The sequence below is a fragment of the Anopheles ziemanni genome, chromosome 3, assembly GCF_943734765.1.
Source record: "Anopheles ziemanni chromosome 3, idAnoZiCoDA_A2_x.2, whole genome shotgun sequence".
Taxonomy (NCBI): Eukaryota; Metazoa; Arthropoda; class Insecta; order Diptera; family Culicidae; genus Anopheles; species Anopheles ziemanni.
The window spans coordinates 26,556,086-26,570,344 of NC_080706.1; the positions used below are offsets into that span (position 1 = coordinate 26,556,086).

Genomic DNA, 14,259 nt, shown 5'->3' on the forward strand with positions numbered 1-14,259 from the left:
GCGTTGCCGTGGTTGCCGTGGGTGGACAATGGTCTGGACTGTCACCACTGTGCCATTTGAAACTTCGTGAGTGGAAAATGGAAAAAATGGTCCCTTTCGCAAAGCACCAGCTGGGTGTTGAATGGACACACAATGCAGCAGACGCGACGTAACTCGATATATACATTTCTGTAATACCCGGACACGAACGGAAAAGGGATGAAGGAGACAAGTGTGGGTGATAGACCTGGAGCATCGGGGAATGGTTCCTACCGAGACCGTAACTAGGACATGCGAGATCACGACGACGTTTTCGGTGGAGTAAAAAATGGTGGGGAAAAAAATCCCCGGGAAAAGCACCCGCCTGAAGGGTTGGCAAACATTTTCACCCCACTTCGCCAGTGAATGGATTGCATACACACACATACACACCGCGCGCGAGGCGACCGATTTTTGGTTGTGCGCGAACGAAAAGTAAAACCCACGTGCTTTATCCCTCCCGGGGGCGTGTTATCTGTGGAGCGCTCGGTTCTCGCTGGACTTCCGTTGTCAGTTTGTCGCGAAAATTTTCAACCAGCACCACTAGCCAGCTTATTGTGCTGTCACACCTTCGGCGGTGTGGGTGGACAAGAATCCAGCCACTGATGGCAACCAGAAAGGTCTCTTTCGGTCTTTCTTCCACGTCTACATATTCGTTACAGCCGGCCCATGCGAGGAATTCAAATGGCAGAGTTTGCCCGTTCTTTTTGATGACTATTTCTCCTTGTTATCAGAAGTTTGAGCAAGTGGCTACGCTTGAAGCATCCTGAGTAACACATTCCGAACAACACATAGACTCCTTTTTTACGTTTTGGCTGCGTACTTTGCTTCCCTAATTTTCCGTATACGCCTAAAAGTATGCAACACAACTGCTCGTCCTAACAAGTTCGGTCCCTGGGAAAGCTGTACAGTGTACATCTTGCAGTTTTGAAGACCATTAGACAATTTTCCAGTTTCTTACACTTCACTGGCTATTTTCCATTTTGTGAAAGTTTCTATTTTGTACGAAAACTGCCAGAAAAATGAGACCAACGTATTTCCAGGCCGTCTGCTCGGGGATTTTCTTACACGCTCCTACGACAGTTTCCGCTTCAGCTCCATTTCGTCCTCTATTACGGCACATTTTTATTCGCAGCATTTCTCGGCAGTGTCTTTTGTTGCTCGCTTGGTTGAGCTCTCACGTTACACACCCTGGGGGGAACAGGGCCCATTGTTTCGTGGGAGATTGTTCCGCTGCACCTAACAGTGGCGCTTCCGGTCACGCTTCAGGCTTTGCTAGCGTTGCTGCATCTACTTGGGCACCACTTTTTTTTTCACCCGTTTGCTGCATACTCTCTGCCATTATCTGTATGCTATCGATTTTGTCTTTGGGGATGGGAAAAAGTTTTCCTCGGCAATAAATAATGTGCACAGTATCAACTTGCTTTTCATGGTTGGTGTCAATGTGGTCTTTTGGGATCTCTTTCTTACACCTTTTCAAACGGGTGCTCTTGCTCTTGAAATAGTTATTTTTCCAATAAGGATTTATATGTTCAGTTCATGCCGATTGTTGCGTTCAAGGCTTTAAAGCTCATTCAGTCAAAGGCTTCAAGGCCTTTTTTCTAGAAACGCAGGGTTCGCCGCGAAAATAAACACCATAGCTCCCGCAAGAAATATAAACGAACATTAATAAAATGCAAACACAACACTCCAATCCAGCGTCGAGCAACTCTCGGCGCCATGTTTAACTTTGCTCTTTGCTCTTAAACATAAAGAACCGGCTAGCCCGCCTTCATCCAGCCCCCTGCTTTGCTTTGTAATTCGACTCTAATGTTTTTTTTTCCCCTCAAGCGCAACCCAACGTGCAGCTGCACTATGCATCTGCATAAAAAGGTGCGTCGAAAGTGCACATTTACCTTGCACCGGCTATCACCGGTGCACTGAAGATAAGCACCACGAAGCAGCACTAGCGAAAAGTTCTCCTACACAAACATCGGACTGACCTGTCGACCCGCCGTCCGACAGCATGGCGGGGGTAGCTTTCGTTCGCTGGTTTTGTTTTTTCCACCCTATTTTCCTTCCACCTTGCAGCGCTAGAAACTTCTTTTATCCTTATGGATGCTGCTACCTATGTTAATACTTTTATTTTATATTCCTCCCTTTTGCATTGGGGCGCATTCCACCTGCAATGCAAACGCTTCCATCAAAGTGTTTTAGTTTTAATTTTATAAAAATGTTGCCCACACAAAACTACCGTTCGCGCAGCAAATGTCGGCACACGTGGGCGAAACCCGAAAATGAAGCAACCGTTTCTATCCACGATGGCCATGTGCTTTCTTTCGAGTGAACAGAAGGAGAATTAGAGCCAGCAGCTCACAATAAACGAAGAGCAAAACGATGGCGTTCTTAGAGTTTTGTAACTTTTCCGCCACTTATCTCAATGATTGTGTAACGACACTACCGAAAGCGAACGGGTGTGTTTGGGCGTGGATGAAGTAAGTAGTGCAGAGATTGGTCTGCAAAGTTCATAAAAAAAAGGAATGACAGAAGAAAAAACAAACGCCAACGCACAACCCTCGGGAAGGGAGAGCAGCCAAATACGGCCATCTAAATCCACCTATTTGCATTACCCGTAATGGGCTGAAATCTTGCCCAAGTCCTATTACTCCAACCGGCGAAACTCATTCCACGGACACTAAGCTCATTAGGAACAGTGTAACACCACGCCGGTTGGCCTCAAAAGGCGGGCGGAAGGTTTTCTTTTTTCCCCCGCTTTTTCCTTTTACTTACACCAGGTGAAAACCAGATCCGCCGGTGGAAGTTTAGTAATGCTTTTGCAAAAATAATTGGACAGCACATGCTATCTCGGACTTTCCGCTTTCCGGTGCGGGATAAAGCTAAACGGAAGCGGAAACATGTCCTCCCGGCACGGGGGTACAATGTTTCTCGCCTGCGTTCACTAATTCATTAAAATGTATTAGTTGTGTTGCTTTTATTAGACCCGCCACCGAGGCCATCATTTGGATCGGGTTGTTTGGCCTATTTCGGTTATTCGCCCAACCACCTTTAATGCCGCCGCCTGCGAGCGCTGGCGAAAGCGGATGTGGGACTTTTCGCCCCCCGGATGTGTGTTCGGTTTCGAAGGCTCCCAGTCTCCGGGAAAGGGAACACGAAAACGCCAGAATGTACGAACGAAACGTGGCAGATTTCTCGCAATGAAATTGCAAAATAAACTTAAAATCATGAGTGCACCGGAAGCACCGGCACTCCGGTACGATGGAGTTCGGGGGTTGTATTTAGTATTTCCGGGCTCAAGTATTATGTTTTTTTCGTTTTTTTGTTTCCCATTGTGGTTTCTTTTTCGCCTGAGCTTTACTTTGCCGGGGTTTGCTTTAGTTTTTAAACTGGACCACAGCCGGCGTTTTCTTTGTTTCTCAACGCTGATTGAACCTCGCTTCATATCCTTTTCCGGTCCGGTGGTCGCCGCTCGGGGAAGCATTTTCTTGCAAGACACCCACCCTGACTGACTAACAAGCCAACGCCAGACATGCTCGCTGTCCATGTCTTTCCTGGTGTCTTTCCCCGCACAAACCGGACCGGGCTATCGTTTTCCTCCGCTGGGATCGGAGTGGGTTTATTTTGTTTTATATCATTTTATCTCATTTCATTTTATTTATTTAGTTTCTGGTTTCCGTGCTTCACCGGATTTTCACCCTTGCCCCAGCTTGCGCTGAATTTTCCCCCCACATCCCAACTCCATCGGAAGCTGGTGGTAGCTCGTGAGCTCGTGCGTCCGGTTCGCTTTTGGTCCACACACACACACACACACACACTAACGATACGACGCCCAGCATTCGTAAGGACTGGCCGGCTTCCTTTCGTGTGTTATTTCTCGTTTTTTTTTCCTGTGTCTCTTAAAACGAACGAACAAACGGATTCAAGCGGACACAGTGTCCGGACGGTGGTATCTCTAATGGAGATTAAATATTTATTAAAATTTATCATTAGCAACGCCATTGCTTCCCTGCTGCTCGAAAGCCCGGAGGCGGGATTTAAAGGACACCGGTGACCGAGAGCACGCTTCAGGTTTCGGGCCCTGGTCACTTCCCTACCCTATGTGTGTTCGCCATCTAAAAACGATAACGAGGTCCCGTGGTGGGTGTCGGTTGTTGGTCAACCGAGAAGCCAATCACAAACGACGATCGTTACGATGCCCGCTTCTCGCCCCTTTTAGCGTCCACCGGCCTCAATCAGCCGGTAGATTTCTCACACTAGACTATAATTTGATAAACTCGAGATAAAATTGGTATGTGGAAAGCTGGCCACCCGAGGCAGCAACATTTTCGCCCCTTAAACTTTAATGCCTATAACTACAGCGCCGTACGTGTGTGTTGAAACTTGTTCCGTGTTTTCAACACATACCGGTTGAAGACGGCTTCTAAGGGGGGTCGCATAAAAAAGCGAAAAATGTCTCCAAAGCCATAATCCGTTGCCACGCCACAGGTCACAGGACAGTAATGAGAAAGCCCGACCCTCGCCAACCCGAACCGACGGGTTCGAGAAGAAAAATTCCACCAATTTGCCCGCCTTATCGGGTGCTTTTTAGGCGAGCAGTGGAAAATCCTTGTCCCCTCCTCGATGCCTTTTTTTTTCTTCCTCCCCGGTAGGCGCGGGCAATGAGTGTTGCTTTCAATTATTCAAGGGGTGTGTTAGGAGGCGGTATGCTGCCGATAATGGTGATGCCCGAAAGCGGCCTGGCAGCGTTTCTGTGTTGCGGTGCAAATTGATATAAACAGGCGCAGCGTACGGAGCGTGACTAAAAGAAAGCACACGTCCCCGTCGCGTCCTGCACTGGTTCCCCCGTACAAAGGATAAGGAAAGTGTTTTTCCAAACCTTCCCCTGCCCCCCAACCATACCAGAGCCAGGAGCAGTTTCCCTCACCAAAAGCTAACGAGCGGCAACGACGAAAAGTGGCGCACCGATTAAGTGCCGGTCGGTGTCGGTTGCTCCTTTCCCTTTTTTTCGGGTTCGTTTTTCTTTTCTTTTCGAGCACGTTAAATTTTATCGACACATTCCACAGCGGATCGCAAACTTCTTGGAAAATCGAAGCTCCTTGATACTTTTCATTCACCCTTTAGTTCCGAGCTCTCGGTAAAGGAGGGGAAAAGCACCCCAAAAAAAAAGGGTAGCTTTCGGGTAAATCGTCCTTTCATCCGTGGAAAGGGAGGGGAAATCATTATCGTTGCGTGTCGATGCCGTTTTTCCGAAACGAGCGACCGATTCAGAAGCGCACACCGAAGGATCTCGTTTATCTCATGGCCACCGTAACGCGACGATCGTTTACTTTTTACGACCGAACGGATTTACATTTGGCGAACGATTGTTGGGAGGATTGGGTTGGGATTGGAATAGTGGGTTTTATGGGGGGAATTGATAAGGAGCTTTTAGTAATTTATAATTCAAAAGAGTGGGTAGTTTAAAATAAAACAAACGACGACATAATTGCGAGTCGCGAAAGCAGTGTATGAACATTAATCAAATGGTTGTTGGCTGTGAAAAATTGGCCCTGTTTTGGTGTGCTTTTCTTCTTCTCCCACCCAAAGCAAAGCATGCTGCGACATTAAAGTGAAAATTTATTATCTTCCCACTGGCCGGTCTCAAGAATCATTTCTCAATTCCACAAACCCGAGCTCGAACGGCTCAGACCGTCGGAGTCCAATGACCCTTCGTTCCCTGCACTCGTCCAAACACTGTAACGACAGAGAGTAGAGAGACCCTTCGGAGGAAAGGTCCCGCCGTAAGGACGGGAAAACAAGGCGTACCCATAACGAACTAAACTTATTGAAAAAAAAAGAAGTAAGGAACTGGAAAACCGAATTCGAAACTTAATTTATTCCAAATTATAAACCAGTGACACCGAAGCGTCAACGGTTTCGGTTTATGGAGGTTTGAAAAGAAGAGAAAAAAGAAAACTTAAACGAACAAATCTGGTCAGTTTTCCAGAGTCCGCCCCTTAGAAAGCGTCGGAAGGTGACATCTGCGTCGCATACAGCTTCATAGTGTTTGATTCATTAAAATCCTCGCCACTCTCCGGAAGAAACCCGTTCCTCCCTAAAAACGCTCGTCGATCCTACGGTCCCCAAACATGGAGTCCTTCTTGAGTTTCCTCTAGTCGATGCAGTTGGGGGCCACATAAAATGATGAAGTATTTAACCCCAATTGGAACGGTTTGGCCTATCCGTGGGCCGCACCCGAATACTACTGTTTCTTGCTTCCTCCTTCCTGCTTCTTCTACTTCAGCCACTTTTGTAGAAAAAAAAAACACTTTTCATTCGAAAACTTCACCATGGTATCGCTTCCTTTTCCGGCCTAGCTTTCAGTGTTCGCGCGCGCCTTCCCAACTGTCTGTGCCTTGTCGAGTGTTTCGATTGAAACCGTTCTGTCCTATCGTTTTCTCGAGCGTGCTTGCCATCTTCAACGCGCCTTTCTGCTTCACGCTTTTTGCCTGTGGTTTTGTAGTCATGTAGTCCTGTGTTTTACTTCCTTCCACTGCTTGCTTTGGTTATTGTTTTAGTGTGATTCATTCGTATTTGTCATGCCGCTGTCGGTTTGACTTCCTCAGACACCGACGGACAGTTGCCAACAGTTGTAGCGAATTGCTTTGATGGCGCCTCGAAATGAGTTGTAGCCGAGATTTTTATGAGCCATAATAATAGTTTAAACTTTTTATTATACCATGCCCTTCGTGGTTCCTTCGTTATCGTCCCCGTCCTCATTGCATGTGGTGTGCCCTGTAGTAATCCTCAGTTTCCCTAGCGATAGCGTATATCCCAGCACTTAACCCCAAATAGAACTCCCAACTGAGGACTTCCAACTTCCCGCCAACCCTCTCCCTCCCCCGTCTTCTCTGAATGTGACCTATACTTAAGCAATGTGAAATGAATAATCACCAACGCTCACCCTTTGCCATCGGCCATCTCGCTTGGCGATGCGTCTCTTCCATTCGTACCCATTTGCAGGACACATGAGGCCTTCGTCACCGTTACTAGACTCCGTTAGAGATCAGTTCGAGGACTATGATCAATTAGCGAAAGATTTTACAAGAGTATTTTTAAACTGCGAACCATCGTGTCTTCAGAACGCACAGCTCTTCGATGTCGTCTTTCTGGTCGGGCAGTCGAAGCAGCGGGCCCGCTTCATCGGTGTCCGTGCGATCCTGGGCGTCAGGAGTCGTGTCTTTCAGGTAGGTGAAAGCCTGCGGGAACTCGGCATAGAGCGAGGAACTATAGCGGATTTTTGTTGTTCCTCCCGGCAGGAAATGCTGTACGGCATACAAACCGGTTTCGGGTCCCCCCAAGTCCCGGTTGCGGAGCTGCTGGCACGCCCCGCACCGACCCTCCTTTCACCGCAAAACCAGCGGCCCAAAAGTAGCAACTTCCTGCAGGTGCCGGACATCGAGTCACCCCGTCCGAAGAGCGTACCCTCCTCGCCGATGGTGAAGCGGGCCTTCTCCCGCCTCGGTACCATCACGGCCGGCTGGGGACGCTCGATACGGAAGCAGCAGTCGCAACTGAACGCGGAGGACAAGAAGAAGTGGGCCTCCTCGCAGGACTGTTCAGGTGAGGTTGGAATGTGGGAGTTGGGACAGTTGTGTTTTTCAAAATGCTAAATGTTTCAAATGTTTGTTAAATGCCCTCCAGATAAGGATGGCAAGGAGACAAGCTCCAAGAGCAAGGCTAACGCTGGCCAACTGGCCGTACCGAGGCTGTCGGTGTGTGCCGACGCACAGAAGGTCGATCGCGCCAAGCTGGCCCAGACCGAGTTCACCATCATCGAGTTCGATCCGGACACGTTCCGGGTGCTGCTGGACTATCTGCACACCGGTAGCTGTCCGCTGACCTGCACCTCGATACCCGGTGAGGAGGCTAACCTAAACTAAGGTCCCCAAAAAGATCTCGTAACTAATCATTCCTAATTCCCGTAGGATTAATCTGTGCCGCCGAACATTACGATCTCCCGGAGTTGCTACAGGCCTGCTTTCACCACGCGAAACAGTTCCTCCGGATCGACGTCGTCTGCACGATGTTGACGGCCCTCGAGAACTACTATTGGCGCTACACGTCCGCCTCGGAGCTGGTCAACATGATACTTGCCTTCGTCGAAACGCGGGCCTATGCGCTCTTTCAAAACGCCGACTTTCTTACGCTCAGCGAAAGCATGGTGCAGATGATCATGTGCCGCAACCTGGAGATACCGGAGGTTCGCAAGTTCGAAGCGATGCTCGCGTGGGCCAAACATAAGGTAATGTGTGTCGGCTTGTGTGGAGGAATGGTGCTAAATAACCCCCCTTTTACCTGTTTTTCATAACCCGAATTAAAGGTCAAATCGAAAGCCTCCGCCAAGACCGACGCCAAGGTGGAGTTCCGGTGCATCATGGAACGGTTGGCGCGGGATCTGAAGCTGCACCGCATATCACCACAGGAGCTGATCAAGATCGTGCTACCATCGAAGGCGATCAAGAACGAGCGCATCCTCGAGACGCTGATGTACCAGGCAAACAGCGGTATGTACCGGATACAGGACAGCTACCTAGAGGCCTGCCAGCAGCGCCTCCAGAAGCAGGACTCGCGCTACAGCGAGTGGGGCGAAAGCTTCGACTGCGGCTTATAGGATGAGGATCAGCTGTAGGACGAGTACAGCTGAGAATCCACCCACCAAAACCAACCACCAACCGGACCGAGTCCAAGCGGAGCGAGCTAGAACGGGCGTCCCTGCCTAGCACCAACTCAAGGATGATGCTCTTGGGACGGCCCACTCGCTCTTCGGTCACCAAAACACCCCGTCGCCACGTGTCGGAAGTCAATGTTCGATGTCAAATGTACCCACCAGTATGCGCCAAATGCTGATATCGATGGACCCTTGTCCCTCTCCCGACCGAGCGTGGTTCTCGTCCACCCCTCGATGTGGTAACGGTGTGTTTTCTTTTTGATTCTCTCTCTTAGAAGGAAATGGTAGAACGGTTTAAAGCAAAAATGTCATGAGGCTAAATGAAATGAGGCTAAATTGCAGAGCTAGGACATAGAGAAAATCGATTATAAGAAATTTAAAGTCGCTGTTACCTGGTGTTGTTCTCTCGGCCCAACCAATGTTCACTAGGACCCTGCGGGGCACAAAACCGTCGTGGAGTCAGCCAACGGAAGAGGAAATAGAGAAACAAAGCTACAACCCCCAGAAAAAAATGAGGAAAAGAAGATGATAATACTGAACCACTCTAAAACCACAAGAAAAGGCCCGCCTAAGCCCGTGGGGAACGACCCGTATTTGTTGTGTTTTAGCTGTACATTGTTGTCCTGTTGTGATTAGAGCTGTTCGTTTCTGTGCCACCCTGGAAAAGTATAGCAACCCAAATCCTGCTCCTAGCGCCACCAATAATCCCGTCAGCGTCGTGGTGGTGGTCCGTTATGTTTGTGCGCATCGTTCGCCACCTAGTTGTTGCTGCCTCGAATGCCTTTCGTGTTAATCTTCTTCCGTTCAATGCCCGATCGATTAGTCACTGGTGCTCCTCTACCGACACACGTGTTCTTAGTTCCTGGAATGTCCCGCAAAAAGGTTTAGGACGAAATAGAAAAGACACAATAGAGCAAACGTAACAACACGGCAACGCTGTACTCAACTCAAGAAGGTGTAAAGCCGGAAGCCAAGGAAAATTGGAAAGTCAACGCGGCAGGAGAGGAAAAATCAATGAAGAAAAAAACCAAAAACAAATACACTTTCTCAATGGCTGTTGAATATTATTATTACATAATATTTATTATGATTATGTACATACATACACATAAATATACATATACATATACAATATATACATATATATAGATATATACATATACGATATATATATTTATCATAGTTGAAATTGGGTCGAAGAGCAAACAGAACGTGTCTAAATATGGTCGGAAAATTAGTCAGATTAACTGTGTACTCGAAAACAGCTACATATTTCAGATGCCAAAGTAGAAAGACAAATTTAAAAGGATGCAAAGTAACGCGAGGGAGGGTGCTGGGAGTAGGAGAGAGAAAAAGAGAGAACGTAATAAAATGAAAGGTTAGAAAAATTGTGCTGAATGGAGCAAAATATCATCCAAGGGACTAGAACAATCCAAACCATACTGAACTGGTCTAGTAAAGAAATCAATCACTTTTGATCACGCCATTTCTCGGAGGTTTCGAATGATACAACAAACAATTTTATCAATTTTAAACAACGAGGACACCGCTCCTCCTCCTGGTGGAAGGCCAACGCGATGTATACAACTGGCAGCGAACGGATAGAGTCCTCAAATATATACACAGAAAGGTAACTAGCGAAGCATCATTAAACGCATTACTAAACAGCCGCTTCAAACTCATAACTGATCCAATGAATTCTAAACAAAACAAAATCAATGGTAGCAAAGAAAATATCAGAGTTAATAAACCATGAGGCGATAAAACGTGAGAGCGTAGCGAAAACGAAGTGGACATCCGTACATTCAAACGAATAAATCTAAATATCCTCGTGGCTGAGACGAGCACAGCAAAACTGCAAGCTGAATGTTAAATCGTACAACCAATTGGAACATGGAACAAGAACAGAGTTTTTCAAATCCGTGCTTTAGTGTCACGCAAATGGCTGTAACGGTGACAATTAACTAACAGAGCCACAACGAACATCCGGAAAACCGATAGGAAAAGCGAACGCGGGCGAACTATCCCCGCCAGCTTTATACCTTTATCTTCTCTCTGTGTTAACCCTCCCGTGCCCGTTTTCACCCCAATTAATCCCATTTTATTCATGTTGAATGAATGTCGATGTGTATGTAAATAGAAGATGGAACCAAACTAAACAAAAATATCCTTTCGATAAAGAAACGGCATAAACAGATAATTCCATGAGGGAAAGCAAAAATTGAACCAAAAAAAAACACTAAATATTGGATGTTTATATATTGCAAATGGTGAAGCAAATTTGAATGATCGTTGGAAAACGCGAGCCAAATGGATGGAAAAGACACACTGGATACAAGGGAAATTAAGCATGTTGGTATAAAATGCAAGAAACAAACTATTCGTACAAAAGCTTAACAATTGTGATCGCATTTTATTTATTATATCCGAACAATGTGCGTGGATGACAAATGGGTACAACGCGACCATACTGGCCATCGTTTTACCACCATCTTGAATATGGCACATTTGCCATAAAAAGTAATTTTACTATAAAACGTCATAAGTGACGGTTAGCGGCCAAAACGGGACAGCATGTGAAGCTTGTTGTGTTAGCCGTCCCGTTTGCGCTGCAGTTCGAGTAGCTAATCCAGTCGATTCACAAGCATTTCGAGAAACGTCACTCACGGATTGTTGAATCCGTACAGACGAAACGCATTTTCACGATTTTCTGAGGGAAAAATCGAGAAAAGTGGCGCAGTACCGATCTGCACGCAGTGTTTTCCCCCGTCGGATGTTCGATAGTTGCGTTTTCGGTCGAAAAAGTGCAACGAGCGCGAGTGAAATCGACTTCAAAGTGATAGCCCTACCTTGCGCCTATTCGGTGCAGTGGTGCAGAGGTGGATAAAATGGTGTGTAACAAGCAGGAAAAAAAGGGTAATAATCCAGCTACACTGGTTACAACTGTGCTGCAATCGACGGGCAGTGAAAATAATTGCTGACGCCAATAAACCTACCCGTTATTGCTACAACTTGTACACGCCAGTGTTGAATTGGGACGGAGAAGAAAGTGTCGGTGTGAAAATTCTTTTTTCCTTGCGTCGCCGAGTGGAAGTATGGATAGCAGCAGCTGTTTACTTAGCTGCAAAGCATAAAAGTGTCTACGCGTCCATACTGCTTAGAAACAAGCAAGGCTTTGCTCCCAAAGGCCATACTATGCACGAGGACAGCAATAACAAAACATTCTTCTCTACCAACTTGGTACTCTACTGATTACGACATAACTTCCCCCTTCTCTAAAAAGTTGTCCAAAGCATCTCCAACGGCTTTGTTCCGTCACGCTTTTTTTAATAGATTGATAATGTATCCCTTTAAATCGGAGCAATTTAAATTGTGTCTTATCAATAACTCTTCTTATTCTACTTCCTTAAGACGCTCCTTCTAATCTCGATTGACTTGGAGCTCGCTGTTGCTCCAGTGCGCAAAATGTGCAATCCCTGAAAGCGACGAAATTGTTTGTTTACATCGTTCGAATGTCTACAAAAGTATCCATTTGAGATGTACAATAATTCACAAGATTGTTCGTGCCCCTTTTAACAAAAGCAAATGATTATACGCAAACAAGTGCTATCAGTAATGCGTTTATAATGATGTGGCTGGCGGTACTTAAAAAAAAGTTCGTTTGAATGTTTCGGTAATCACCTAATCTATTTCCACCCTTTCAAAGCCATTCCTATCATTAAACGTAGAACCATTAGGGCACTTCGTCTGCGTTTTTAATATTTTGTGAGAACCATTTACTTTTAATCGAACCAGTTCCACAACGGTCGACCAGACGCAAACGGGATCAAGGAGTGAAAGAGAAGCAACAAAAAAAAGAGCGTCCCTACTACCAATTTTGAATGAACTCAAGCCTATCCCCGTGGATCGGAGCGAGACGCAGCGACTGACTTATGCTCCGTCGCATTCGCGCTGTAGGGCCGACAATTTTCGACCCGCCCGCGAGCGTAACTTATATGAAGAGTGAGCAAAACTTGTATGAAGCCTGAGCACGCGTGGATACAAACAAGTGCGAAGCCCTCAAAGAGCGCAATTCGCTCCATACAATTACACGCTCTCCACCGTACGGCAGTGCAGAGAGTGTACGCGAAGACCCCGCGAGAGCCTTAAATGGCCTGCTCTTGGTTGAGGCCTACGCTAGCGATCGCTAACGATGCATGCAAACGCATGTAGCTAGATATATATTGTACATTTAGCGCGCCATTCTCAAGCAAGAGCGCCGGTCTAGTGGTTAGCGTACACAGACCGGAGTTGGAGAGGTTGGGTTCGAATCCCGCTGTGTGCTCGAGGCATGAGAGTGTTGTAGAAGGCAGAAGAGAGAAGGGGGCCCATCAGGGCTCTCCTCTTTTTGTTTTTGCCGGCTTTGCTCCGAATGAATTATCCCGGTTTAACTGGACGATCGTTGAGAGAACCGTTGACAAAACCGGGACCCATTTTGTATGGAGAAATGTTCATTTTGTGTTGGATGGGGTAGTACTACAACGAAAACACGTTCTGAGAACGTAGATTTAAAGAGATCTCTTGTTTCGTACCGTTACGTTCTTACGTAGCTGCCGAGTTGTCGAGGGGAGTGAGGAGAGCGAAGAAAGTTCTCTCTCTCTCTTTCTCTCTCTCTTTCTCTCGCTTTCTCTCTCTCTCTCTTTCTCTCTCTCTCTCTCTGTCGCACACGATTGCTGGCGTTTTCCGTTGTCGCAGCAACCATCGGATGAATTGTCGCTGCTTCATTCCTCTGTCAAACTTCGGCTAACGTGGTCGACGGTTGCAGAAGACGAGCAACTTGCGTACGCGCGCGCGCACTTCAGTTTTATTTTCGTACCGACAAGATTATTTCAGTGGTCTACAGTTGAAGTGGAATTTTTGTACGCCCAATTTTTACATCTCGATGATGAACAGTGAACCCAGTGCAAATCGAGACGGTTAATAGTTTTTTTTTTTTTTCAATAAACACCAGGAAAACTGACCGTTTGTAGGGTGGTGTTGTCGAATAGCTAGAAAAGTTTATTTATTTTATACATTCGCTATATTTTACACTCTGTGCTCATCCGACAGTCAGCTGCAGTTGATTAGTGTGTGCCCGTGAATTGGATAAATGTGATTGTGCGTCGTGTGAAAACAAAAAGTCTAAAAAGGCAAGAAGTTAACGTCCCCGGTATACCATCAGAATCGAAAGCCGGATGCGGCAGATTCGACCAAAGCCTCATCCCAACGTCAATCGAAACAGCAGCATCAACCGAGAAAATTAGTCGCGTGACGGTTGTGACAGCTGAAGTAGTTTACCAGACTACTACGCTAAAGGAAGGTGTCTGTTGAAACAGCTTGCAGCCACGCCATCAAGAAACCATCGTCCTCCGCACGGAAAGTAGGATAGATTGTCCAAATTTGAAGCAAAACACTGTGTCCCAGTGCTGCCGCTGAGACAAATTTACGAACGAGGTCGTCGTCCTCCGCGCTCGGCACTTTCCGGCCCAATAAACGGTCGCCAGCCGGCGTGGGTG

General features: G+C 46.8%; 1 protein-coding gene across 1 annotated transcript in view; it reads left to right on the top strand.

The window, feature by feature from the left end:
* Positions 1–8,668, top strand: part of LOC131286575 (uncharacterized) — a 103,626-nt gene extending 94,958 nt beyond the window's left edge. The window contains exons 21-25 of the mRNA XM_058315546.1: positions 7,018–7,241; positions 7,314–7,617; positions 7,699–7,914; positions 7,983–8,299; positions 8,378–8,668. Coding sequence (XP_058171529.1) covers positions 7,018–7,241; positions 7,314–7,617; positions 7,699–7,914; positions 7,983–8,299; positions 8,378–8,668 — 1,352 coding nt within the window. The remainder of the gene's footprint in view (positions 1–7,017; positions 7,242–7,313; positions 7,618–7,698; positions 7,915–7,982; positions 8,300–8,377) is intronic.
* Positions 8,669–14,259: the final 5,591 nt, after the last annotated feature.